This window comes from Podarcis liolepis (assembly GCF_965112155.1).
Source record: "Podarcis liolepis genome assembly, chromosome: 4".
Classification (NCBI taxonomy): Eukaryota; Metazoa; Chordata; class Lepidosauria; order Squamata; family Lacertidae; genus Podarcis; species Podarcis liolepis.
Genome location: NC_139558.1, coordinates 55,056,281 through 55,069,252, shown reverse-complemented (window position 1 = coordinate 55,069,252; position 12,972 = coordinate 55,056,281). Strand labels below are relative to the sequence as shown.

At 40.2% G+C, this 12,972-nt stretch overlaps 1 protein-coding gene across 33 annotated transcripts in view; it reads right to left on the bottom strand.

Annotated features, from left to right (window-relative positions):
• The window catches only part of SYNJ1 (synaptojanin 1), a 51,554-nt gene extending 39,718 nt beyond the window's left edge, over positions 1–11,836 (bottom strand). For 10 of the 33 annotated variants that reach the window (XM_083500309.1, XM_083500303.1, XM_083500297.1 and 7 more), the window contains exons 1-4: positions 11,678–11,809; positions 7,874–8,019; positions 2,423–2,509; positions 1,341–1,608 (exon numbers count right to left, since the gene is read on the bottom strand). In XM_083500309.1, the coding sequence (XP_083356435.1) occupies positions 1,341–1,608; positions 2,423–2,509; positions 7,874–7,997 (479 nt within the window). In that variant the 5' untranslated portion in view covers positions 7,998–8,019; positions 11,678–11,809. Of the gene's footprint in view, positions 1–1,340; positions 1,609–2,422; positions 2,510–7,873; positions 8,020–9,625; positions 9,836–11,454 lie in introns of those variants that run through there. The other 23 variants (XM_083500290.1, XM_083500292.1, XM_083500294.1 and 20 more) reach the window with 5 other exon arrangements.
• Between the last annotated feature and the right edge of the window lie 1,136 nt (positions 11,837–12,972).

The window sequence follows — 12,972 nt, the reverse complement described above, 5'->3', positions numbered from 1 at the left end:
GAGTTTTTTGGGGAGTGGAGTTAGCGTAAATCACGTAAATCTGAAACAATCATGTACATTTCACATGTGTAAAATCACCTCCAGTTGAAAAAGGATTTCCCCCTCGATGCCTGCGTCTGACAATTTCATGTGTGGATGTTACAGAAACTAAATGTCACAGCCCTGGGCAGCAATCCACACCCATCTCAGATAAATATGCTGATCCAGATATTGAACAGTGTTCCTGATGTTACCAAGAGACCACAGCATTCCCAAAGCAGTACTAAACTCCAGTTCAGAATGTGTCTTTTGGGGAGGTGATCCTTTTAAAAGTGTCTGGGACTCCAAAAGTAGACAAAGGGCCCACTGATGTTTCTCTATAGAAGCAATCCTGATACTCAAACTACCAGGTGATCACAGTTCAAATAAAAGCAGGGGGTTTTTGGTGGGGTCAGCGAACCCCACTTTTAAGCACAATCTCCACTATTTTTGCCAGCTTAGATAGATCTAATGTCATTGGTATATTAGAAGCAGCTTGGACAGTTAAGAGATGATTCATTGAGGTAAGTGAACAGCTTCTTGGGGCTCTGCATGTTTCATGAATGTATCATGCAAGTACAAGAAATTTGTATTCTGTGCAGAACGTTGAATATTGAAAATGTTTTAGCTACAAAGGCTACTTACTTTGTATTCTGCTTCTTCTAATCACAGGAAGACTAATGGAGTCATGTAGGACTAGAATGTTACTTGGGTTTAAAAATTGGAGGCGTTATCATTGCATCCATTCCTTTGCTTTCTTTATCTTTTCCTTAGGAACTTGCTTTCTAAAAGTACTGAAATTCTTATCCTGTATAATTAATTTCCCTAAATTTCAAATTCTGTCCTGCTAAACTTGTACCGAATTCGCTAAATGTACACAACCTTGAATATTAGACAAGGCATCTAATAGTTTGCACTATTATAACAACAATGACCATTCTATAAAAAGAGACAATATTCTCTGTGTATAGCTGAACAAGCACAAAACAAATATTTTTAAGTTACTAGTATCTGTGACTGTAATCATTTGAACTTAATGCGAATACAGGGTTTTCACTTCTCCTTTTAACACTTGTAAAGTATTTCCCAGAACAGCTAAGCATGAGTTTGCAAAATGGTTCATTCTGTGTATATACTGTATTTGTGTGTGATTTGCCCATATTAATACTCATAAAAACATTAAAAACCATTTTATATGAAGAAGTACTATTTCAAAAAGGTAGAACTGCAAGCAGTATTTTAACACGTGCAATGACAAGAAATTCAACAACTCAAAATACAAAGGCACACGGTATCAGACTTCCTAAAACTTATAAACTCACCAGAAGAACCTGTTATCAGTGCTTTGTTCTTGCATGCTACGGTGGGCATTAAGACTAAGATCTAAACTGACCCCAGAAGAAGACCATGCAAAATAAAAGTTTCCTGAATTCAAAACTTTGCGGACTTCAGAGATGCGTTCTTCATCAGATGGGTCAATTCGTAATGATATTAAATCAGTGGAAGTAACACGAAAAACTTCAGATTCTTGGATTTTTCCTACAGACATACATCCTGTGACAAGAACTAGATAATGTAACAATGTGTCTCCTGTAAGAAACAAACGTAAATGAACAATCAATGTATTTTAAACTTTTGCAAGACACACTTTTGCATTTCCCTGTTTTAAGTATTAAACTTTTAAAGAGAGGTAACTGCATAATTCTAAAGTTTACTTTTGCACATAAGACTTTGCAGAAATTGATTTTGCATGAACAGTAAAACAGCAGTTTTTAAATAAGTGCTGGGCTGCAACCATGTCAACTTTTAGGATGAGTATGCTTATTGTTTTGTTTATAATTACTGATAGGGTATGTGTAAACTGAAATGTTAGAAACCTTGATTCCAATGGCATATTTTAAATTTCACAGAAAAAAATGAACTTTATATCTTAAGGAAAAATATACCACCATGCCTCATATGCTTGAAAGGAACACCACTGAAGAGACAATGTAATTTACTACAAGCCCAACAATTATTTAATGGCCAGAGTCTCATGCATGCCATCAGAACTTTCAGCTTCTGATCCCCAAGGCAATCCAATCCTCTCGTCATGTTACATATGCCATGTCATACACATCTAATTGACTCTGAGACACCAAAGTTTTGAAAATGATTTGCTGTTTGGTGTTGGAGAACAGGAGAGGCTATTTAGAAAACTCAGCAAGCATCACCAAGGGGAAAAAGGGGGGGAGGGATTCCCGCTGCACATGCAAAACTAATCATCAATTTATCATCAATTTATCTGGAGTGTGGTGATCACATACCAGCAATTGTACCGGCAGCAAGATGGCATGAGCAATCTTTTAACTGTTACTGTTTTCATATGAAAAGAAAGGGCACTCCCAAAATGAGATTTACTCACCAAGATTTAATCTCAAAACACCTAGCAGTCCATATGCATCCATCACCTTGGAGTACATGTTCTTGATTGCCTCTTTCTCTGCAGATGCTGTTTATAAAATGTGAAGGATTCAAATTATGGCAAAAGAACTATACTTATGAAAGACTCTTCCACTTCATATTAAATATATATATATATATATATATATATATATATATATATATATATATATATATTAGTTCATTCATGCATATCCCACATGGTACTTCCATTGTCATGGTGAGATCTGAGGTTCAGCTTTTCCCCAGAAATACTGAGTTGGACAGAATACCATTTTGAATAACTTTCTGTCTGACATTAAGAGTACTGCAGCATCCTGTTTTAGCTCCTGCTTTAACAGGTCTTTGCACAATTTCTGGCCATTACAAAGGATTGTATTAAACAAGTTATTCGGAAAATTCCACTTCGGTGAAATTCAAAGAAATAAAGTACTGCAAAAACAGCCTGCAGTTATTCTCCTGCTGCCTGTATCAGCGGCTTATATGTATAGTACAAAGATTCTAGAAATGTCATAAAACTGAAGCTCAGTTTGTAGGTGTACATATGGATAAGAGACAGGGGGAAAGGACTTACACTTCTCCAGCTGAGATTAGAATCCAACTACAGATTACAAATTGGCAAAACTCATATTTCTGAAGAACAAATACAGATACAAATTTTAGTAATCACTAACTCTTAAGGTTCCAAGGGATGTGGGGAAGAAAAAGAATTTATCCTTGCCCACGACCTTCTACTCAAATATAACATTCTTCTAATCCTTATTACTGCTGTGCTAAGCCAAGATTTTGCAGCCATGATAAACTGATAGCAACTGTGAAAATCCACTTCAGTAGCAGTAGACTCACTTGTACACAATGAAGAAGAAGACCTGTGACATCATAATCACACAAATTAATGAGGGGTGTCTCTCTCTGGGATTGAAATTTCAAACCAAATTTAAAGCATTTTTTATGGTAATTCTTGTTCCTCTAAATCAGGGGTGGATCTCCATACGCTGCTGAACTACAGCTTCCAGAGTTGCAGATGCTGGTCATGATTAGGCAGTCTTAAGAAGGGAAAGATGCCAGTTAAGCTCCATACAGAGCACTTTGATGAACTGAGACATAAAAGGGCATATATAGGAGACTGAAAAAGGTATATGTAACCAGGGATATTTACAACAGTGCACCCCAAACTGTACGAACAGGAAGGATAAGACAAGAATGAGCTGCAAGGAAATGGCAGGTCTGCTGCTTAGACAAGACAGTAAGTATAAACAAGTGAAACAGTGAAAGAAGAACTACTCAAACTCATATTTTGCCTCAATCTTCTACCACAAAACATACAGTACTGTGTTCTACCTGAGAAGAGAATGACAAATGATATAAGGAGAGGCTTGAACCCCAAGAGATAGAGAATCCTTAGCAACTGTAAACACGTTCAAGTCTCCAAGGCCAAATGAATTACACTCCATGGTGCTAAATGAGTTTGCAGGTATTTTCTCAAAACCACTGACTAATCTTATGAGAGCTCTTGGAGAATGAGTCAAGTCTCAAAACACTGGAGATAGGAACATTTGAGATGGGGACACAGGGAATCTGGAAAACTACAGGCCAGGCACCCCAACACAGAACAAAGAAAGGTTATTAAGCATTTGGTCTATAAGAATCTAAAAACATTGCATCAATTTCTATGAGCCAGCATGGGTTGCAAAAATAAGGAATGTCAGATCAACCTTGTTCTTTTTGCTAAGAGCTACTAGCCTAGTATGTAATCATGGGAGTGTCACATATACAGTATATCTTGATTTCAGCAAAGCATTTGACAGGGTCTCCCATGGTTGCCTTGATGACAAAATGGTAAGTGAAATGGGCAATACTATAGCTAAGAGGCAGCCACAGCTGGTTGAGCACTTTTACCCAGTGAGCACTCATTAATAGCTCTGTATCAAACTGGAGGAAAGTCTTGAGCAGAATATCATAGGGCTCAGTCCCACGCACTGTGTTGTTCAGTATTTTCTTAAAGACTTGAATGAGGGAAAAGCTTGTAAGATTTGCAAATGAGAAAGTTGGGAGGAATACACAGAAGACAGTATCAAGAGCCAAAAGAAAGATATCCTAAAATTCTGCAACACTAGGCTGCAACAACAGGTGAAATTCAACAGAGATAAATGTAAAATCCAGCATGTAAGTGCAAAAAAGAAAAAGAAAATCAAAGGCAGAATATGCTATTAAAAGCTAATGCAGACTCAGGCTGCATTAACATAGTACCTGTATAGTGTTCAGATCACAGGTAGTAAACATTGCATTCTATCTAGTACTGATGAGAATGCATCAGAAATACTGTGTCCTGTACTTGATGCCACATTTTAAGAGAGGCCGTGCTAAAACTGCTTGCATGTGTCCAAGGAAAGGCAACGAGGGTGGTGAAGGCTCTGAAAAAGCCCTATGAGGAACAGCTGGAAGAGCTAGACATGGTTAGCCTGGAGAAAATGGGGCATAACAAGATAGGGGTCTTCAAACATCTGATGGGCTGTCATACAGGCCTGATCTTTGTTGTTCCAGAGGGAAGGACTAGAACCAATGGGTAGAAATAGGATTGAAGCAGATTTCAGCTGAACAGAAACCTTCTAACAGTAAAAGAAGTTCAACAGAGGGAAAGATTGTCTCAGGAGGGGTGGGCACTCATCCACTAGAGGTGCTTAAGCAAAGTCTGGCTGGCCATCTATTAGAGATGCTGTAACTGCACCCTACATTGTGGGGGGCTTGCCAAACTAATCTGCAAGGACCCTTCCAACTCTGCAAGTCAGGTTTTTCCCCTTTTATATTTATTCACACAATGTAACTGACATAAGACATGAATCTCCCATTCCTTCTACTCAATTGCCTCTCCTTCCCAGATTCTGCTTATAGCGGAGTGACTGATCAACTTTAAATATGATTGTGTTCTTTAAGCAAACATGTATCAATACACTTGCAGGAAATAGATCTGCCATGGTATCAATAATAAATCAAAGCTGAGGTGTATACCAGAAATTTGTGAGCAAAACAACATGCATCTGTAGAGTACTGCCCAGCTATCTAAACATGACTCAACTGGACATTCTGTAAAACCCAATACACAGTATCTTGGTATCAGAATATCTAATCTTAAAGGATGAAGAAAAACAGAGGCCTGATCAGTAGTTATAAAAGTGGGGAACTGGAAGTCCTTTAAATGACAAGTGATCTATGCTTGCCTTCCTAATAAGGCAAGGTCAATTTTGTCTTTATACATTAAGACAGAATCTGATAAGTCTGCCCCCCACCCAAAGAGTAGGAGCTACTAAAGTCTAACAACTGCTCCCTATCTATCTATATTCTCATTCTATTAAAATGTTCTAAAGCTGCAATCCTTGCATAATTACTTGAGAATAAGCCCCACTGAACTAAGTGCTGCTCAGTTCTGAGTAAACATACATGAGAGTGCACTACAAAGATTGAGATATTAAATACCTACCCTACATGCATGTAAATATATCCTCTTTTGCTGTGTTAATGCATGCAGGCACTTGAACACTTCCATCCCAAGAGAATTTATTCTTTCACTTAGCTACATCCATAATTTAAATCCCCTGATGGTAGATTAGATGGTGTGTGTTAACAGAAGTGCTCAATATACATTTTAAATCTAAGTTCCTATTAAGAGCTGCCAACTGTTTGTGCAGCTGTGGCAAAAGCAGAAGTTCATGCTATAGTTCATGATACAACATCTTAGAACATCTGCATCCTTTCCAATACAAGCCAGGCAATGCTATTAAGCCCTATGCCACTTCCCTCTAAATAAGTAGGACTAAATCTTTATCTCCATCTTTACTGGATATGTTGTTCAGCAAAGAAAAAGTTATCTATCCAGCTCATTAACACATGAAACTGTACCTTACATGCTTATGCATAGAATAACAACTTTGGGGATCTTTAATATAGAGAGAATTGTGTGACACTGAGGTTAGTGCACTATGTTATACCCAAATAATCATAATAATATCTTGCTTTCTTGGAGGAATTAAGAAACAACATATGTTGCTATAAATTTAAATAAAATGTTATTTTATACAGAATTGTGGGAAATGAATAAAATGCTTTTGGAGCTTAAAGTGTCAAGAAAGACATGCAGAATAGTAAATTGGTTAGTTGTTAAAAGTTACACAGGCTACCCAAGTTCCGGACCATAAGCTCAAACAGTTCCAGTTACACAGACAGATGGAGGGAGCAGAGCTCATCTTACATGGAACAAATGTGGGTGCTAAGGAGCCAGGAAAGTAGCGTTTTGAACAATTACATGGACTAAGAGATAGTGAGGTTGCAGAAAAGAGAAAGGTAGAGATGTTTTGCTCCACAGTGTCAGAACAGGGTGGGGAGCAGTCTCCAAGGCAAAATAAGCACCATTGAATAGCTTCCTGAGTTAAAAACTATAGTTAAGGCAGCTGCAAGATGTCCAGTTGCAGGAAAGAAGCTTCCCGACAAGAATTAGCTCTAGAGCAAAGAGTTATTATCTTAATGAGGATGCTGGATGGAAAAGGTAACTGAATGCTAATTAACTCAAGCATCAAGTAGGTTACCAGACATCAACACAAATTTCCTCACGGCAGAGTGGCACAGGGGTCATGAAGAGCCTCTGGCCAGTCATAACTTAAACCCAGGTGTGCCATTTGAATTCTCTCATGGGAAAAGGCAGTAATATTTTCCTAAGAAATGCAAGTTTAGGCTTAAACCAATTACTGGTGGAAATTGCTTGTTAGAGGAAGCCCCCATTAGATATAGCAACGATTCTGGATACTAATTAGGCTTGCACTTACATTGCAGTAATTGCAAAAGTTTATTTCTATACATGGTTGCTATTATGGGAGAATATACTATTTAAACCAATGTTGTCTTCTCTTATATTGCAATGGCACCACACTAACTGCAGAGAGGAATGCCAAAAGAGACACCATTCAGGGGCATGTGTAGCTTTCCAGTTGAATTGAGCTTCTAGGTTACAAGTTTGAACACAATGCTGAACTGCCTAGATAAAAACAGATGTGAAAAGTTCTGATGTTCCTGCAGGTACACTGGAGGGGACCAGAGGAAAGATGAGCCCAAGGCTCATACTCAAAAATGCTAAACAGCCACAGTTTACCTTTACATCTGCTTATGTTACAAACAGGATAAGTAGACTTTTAAGGCAAGTTTCAAGAAATAGCAATAAATTCAAAAATGTATTATTCTGAAAAATATAGTAGAGCAAAACACCTTTAAGCAAAAAGACCAGGAAATATTCAAAGGACATTTAGATCACTGACACAACAGATATGGTGACTCAACATTTCTTCATCTGTTTTCATTTTTTACCATTAGGAGTTTTTTAATTAAGTTAGCCATCTGCTTGTATTTGTAGAGTTTTGCTACTTACAGAGAACAGCCACAGCACCAGACTCGAACATGAGACATTCTTCCTTGTTTCTGGCTTCTACTATCACACTGAATGGCGGTGGGTCTAGCTTATGATAGATGCGATAACCTTTACTGAATGCCATTTTTCCTTTATCAGAGGCAGAACTGTGTAACAAAGTACAAAAAAAAAGTGTTAGTGAAAGTTTCTCAACATTCAGAGACATCATTTCTAAAGCAGTGTGAAACTAACCTATCCAACTGGCACAGATGCATTATTTTCTACTAGTGGGAACCCAAGAACTCTGCTGGAATGTGTTTTTAATATGCCTACCTTCTAGCATCCTTCCCATGAGGCAAGAACTACATCAGGATTAGTTAACAGAATCAACTTCAGTTGAATAACAGATATATACTACAGGTAAATTGTGATAAATATTTGCATGAAATATAAAAAGTTATGTAATGCAACTGGCTACAGTCACTTGTGCCCTATTCACTTCCAGGCTGCCTCGTAGTGAGCTGCCTTCAAAGACAATTAAGGGCTTTTCTGATTTGACTAGAATGCAACTGCCTGGCTACTGACTGTAACATGATGGATCCATGTCGCTCTTGGAACATAAATGGCTACCTTACATGGAATCAGACCATGGAATCAGATCTAGCTCAGTATTTTTCACTCAGACTGGTAGCAACTCTCTACCTAGAGATGCTGGGTATTGAACCGGGAACTTTCTGAATGTGAAGCAAATGCTCTGCTAGTGAGCTACAGCCCTTTTCTGATTGTAGATTACCTGCTTTGATTACCAATTGTTTCTGGGCTCAATTCAAAGTGTAGTTATAACCTTTTAAACCTTAGCATCTTTGAACCAATGCATTTTAAGAATCTCCTTCACCCATCATAGCAATATGCCAAACCTTTGAACAGTCTACCACCCTGCTCCATTATGTGCTACCATGGTACATTGGGGGGGGGGCATGAGGAGGAAGTCACCAATGGAATACCCTACCAAAGAAAGTATGTTTGGTCCCATCATTAGCCACCTTTTAATGAGCAACAACAACATGCCCCCTTTTAATGTCTCTTTCGGTTGTTGCTTTTTTGAAAAAACTGCTTCACTGGGTACTGTTCTCAAACTGGCTTATTTTTATTGTTTAGTCTAATTTTGTAATTATTTCAATTCATGCATCTGGACAGTGCATATTGTCTGGGTTATTTATTTTTAATACTCATCCATAATAAGTGGCTGGGGTGTTGTTTTTTTGGGGGGGTGATTTTTGAGGAAGAATACTTTTAGTATATTTGTTTTGTTTTAATGGATTTTATTGTGTACTGCATGCTGTTCACATAAATAGCTTCACTTTGGGATTTCTTGTGTGAGAAGCAGTACATAAATTGAATTAATCTAATATTTTATAACATTGTTTGTCATCTTGATAGAATGTTACTGCTTCATGAGAAAAATACAGTTCTCATACAAGCAAGTTCTTGGAATGGATCTAAATATTCATCAGATTCTTAATTGCCACAGTGCAACCTAAATGTGCATCTGCATCAGCTGCTTTCTGAGAATATATCCCAAGAGACTCAAGAAAAGTGAGTGTAGTCCATATCTTATGACATTCCTAATTACGGTTGCATATCATATTTTGTAGGAGGATCAGCACCATGCAAAACACATACTAATGTCTCCATAATTTTACAATGGATAAACAGGCATTAAAGAAACATTATTCTTGACAAGCTTTACTACATTTCTTTTAAAATGCTTACTCATGAGGTGATCCACTAATGGCACACACTCCAATTTGCCACTATCTTATCAATTTTCAAGCACAATTCACAAGTGCTACAACCTGTCACTGTAATCAGCATGCTGCCTTGCCTCCTCCCAAGGATATCTACTTGCAAGAAGGCATCTCAAACCATATCAAGTGCAGGCTAGACATCTAACAAGTTTTCCTGTGCCTCTTCTTGGATCATATGAGCTGCAAACGCCAAAAGACCATTTCCCAGAAGAAAGCTCACAGCAGTGAAGTACAAGCAGAAAAAATAAACAGAAATAAAACCCAAAGGTTATGATGGTCTATGAACCAAATGAGACAAATAAGGTCATGAGGTATAAACAGGCAAAACTTATTTTATTTTGCACTTTCCAGAAACAATTGAAGGCATTTTGTTCTGATAGACTTTATGGCTTGGATAAATGTCAACATTGTATGTTTTCTGCCTTATTTTAAATGCATTTGTTGGTTTTCTGTCCTTAACTGTTATAAATTATTTCCAGTGTATATTGCCTTGATGGTTGTTTAGAAGGCAATTAATTAATCAATGATGTTAAAAAACAATAAGAGTAACAATAACAATACCTTAAGAGTAGGTTTGTTTTTAAGTGTAGCAAGCTTAAAAACACAAATTAAGGGTTTAATATTTCATTCCAATTGTGCATTCCACATATAATCAAACTGCTCAGTCAGGGCTTAACCTAAGCTAAGGATCATCAGGGCTCAGTTCTAGAAAATGATACTATATTTGCTTCAGTATGTTCTGCTACAGGATAGTTAACAAACACCTATTCTACATCCATACACAGACAGACCAGACTTCCTGGCCTCTATCAGCAGCACACCAGGAGCACATAACACGTAATTTGGCACTTGATGTCAATATTCAGCTATGAAACTAGAAGCAACCAATTTAACACCCTATTTCCTTTTATGAATTACATCCCATGTGTATTTTATTTATTCTGTACAAGAAAGCATACCAGCAAGCAGCCTCAACCGCTCCCTCTCCGTTGCTGCTTATGCATACATATTCATAAACCCCTAATGATTTCTTTTTAATTGTATCCAAAACATCTCTGTTATAAGAAGAGCGCCAAGCAGTGATTTTGCTTCTAGCATTTCAATGTTTATTCCCTTGTCATCTGTTATCACGGAAACACCGCATCACCGAGTACGGTAATCGGTTGCTCAGTAGAATACAACCGAGAGAAAAATGATTAGTAATCATAGCAGTAAGGGGGTGGGTGGGAAGCAGCGTATTTTATTTTTTTTAAGCGACTGTCTCGAGCAGTGAAAGCAACACTTCGGGGATGATACATAAAAAAATACGAAGTAGTGCAGAGACGCTTCCCGCAGCCACCTGCCTTGGCAGTTCCTTCCTCCCCACCTCCCACCTTGGCCCCGCACCCGCTTTAGAGGAAAAGCGACCCTCTCGCTTCCCCAGGACCGGGGAGGGGGAGTGGCAGCCAAGCGAAGCTCGACCCCTGCTTCGCCCCGGAGGAAGAGCGCCTGCCACCACAACATGCCCGGCCGCCGTTTCTACAAGGCTAGAGGGGTTGTTTCCCCCGCTTCCAGGGGTAAGAAGGAAAAGCGGGCCGGGGCGGGGGCAAAAAGGGGAAAGCGAAGCAACCGGAAAAGGTTCGCGGTCTGCAGACAGTTATGAGGGAGCGAGACAGACGGCTCGGCTCCCTCGACAGGCACGCTGCTGCAGTAGGTGGGTGGGAAAGCGGGCAGCCGCGAAGGGAGAATAATAATGATAATAATAATAATAATAATAACAGGAGCCGAATCCGCGTCGCCCTCCCCGTGACAGACCGAGGCAGAGAGCCGTGTGGGTGTCGGCGCGGCTCAAGAAGCGTCCATCTTGTGCCGAGGGAGCCGCTTCCCTTCTCCCCTCGCCAGCCCCGCCAAGGCGGCTCCGGCTTCCTACGCACCGCGGGGACTTAGGCTTGTCTACACGGAGGCAGGAGAAAGCGGGAAGTGGTGTGAGGATTTGGGGGGGGGGGGAGGAGAGAGAGAGAGAGAAATATATACTGACGTCTCGCCTGCTCTCCTGCTCAGCTCAGCTTCCCTTACCGGCTCCTCCGCCACCTCCAGGGGCGCTTCTTCGTGCCGCTGCCTGAGGCGCCTGCCTCACTTCCTCTCTGGCAGGGCCACCGCTTCCGCATTGCACCGCCCCCCCCCTACACCCACACCGGAAGTAGTGCGGAGATAGGGGGGGAGCGGAGGGCAGCGCGAGCGCCGAAAGGGCGGGCGGGTTTCGTGCCAGCCGTTCGCCAAGGCGGCGGCGGCGGCGCGTCTTTGGCGCCTTACATAAGCGCCCCCTTTTCGCCCCTGAGGCCGCTGCTTAAGGGACGCTGGCTTGAGCGTAAGCTCCACTGAACTCAGTAGGGCTTACCTCCGAGTAGAAACGCCCCTCATTCAGCCTGGCAGAAGCCGAAGCAGCGGGTTTCCACCCTCATCTCTTTCTGTTACCTGTCGTATGACAGGCTGCAGGGCTTCTGCCGAGCCTTGTTGTCCTATTGACTGACAGAAGGCACGACGAACGTTAAAATGACTAACCATCATCATAATAAAAGCACTCCTCCTCCCCGGTGCCTTTGCTGGGAGCAGGTTCTTACGCTTTAGTTAGGTTGGCTACTGATGAATCACACCCACGGTCGGTTTTCAGATACACTCGGTCAAATGCAAGGGGCAATTGCCTCGTTTCCCAAGGAGCCTTCCTGAATGGTACTAGACGTGTAAACATGGCATTTCAGACTACCCTTTGCAATGTTTTTTGTTGTTGTTGAAATATTTACCTCCTGGGAATGTTTGATCTGGCTGTCAAGGCTATATTACTACTATAATCTGAAATGCTAAGCCTTTTCTATTGCAGTGTTTTAAAGCGACACTGGACTGCTCAGCCAAAATTATTTTATTGCTGTGACCCCTGAATACGGTAACTATTTGAGTTAATAGTTGTAAACTACAGTCCTTTAGTCACTTGCCTAGGAGTGGGCCCCACTGAACTCTTCACAGTAGACGTACATAGGGGTTAAAAAAATATTTCAACGTAAAATCCATTCCTACTTTTTTTTGAAAAGCAGGCTACAAATGTTGCAAATAAATTGTCTACCATTGCAGTCTAGCTTTTTTTTCTGCCTCCCCTTGCCTTCAACCTTCTTATTGTGAAAGGCTTTAGGACAGTCTTGCTCTATTTTTGGATGACACAAGTTACTTAACACTGTGAAGGTTAGATACAGTGCCAGGATTAGATTTTCCCAGCTGTCTGTATGCAGTTCCCAGTTAAGCTAGACTGTTGATTATGTTTTCAGCAGTGTGCATACGCTT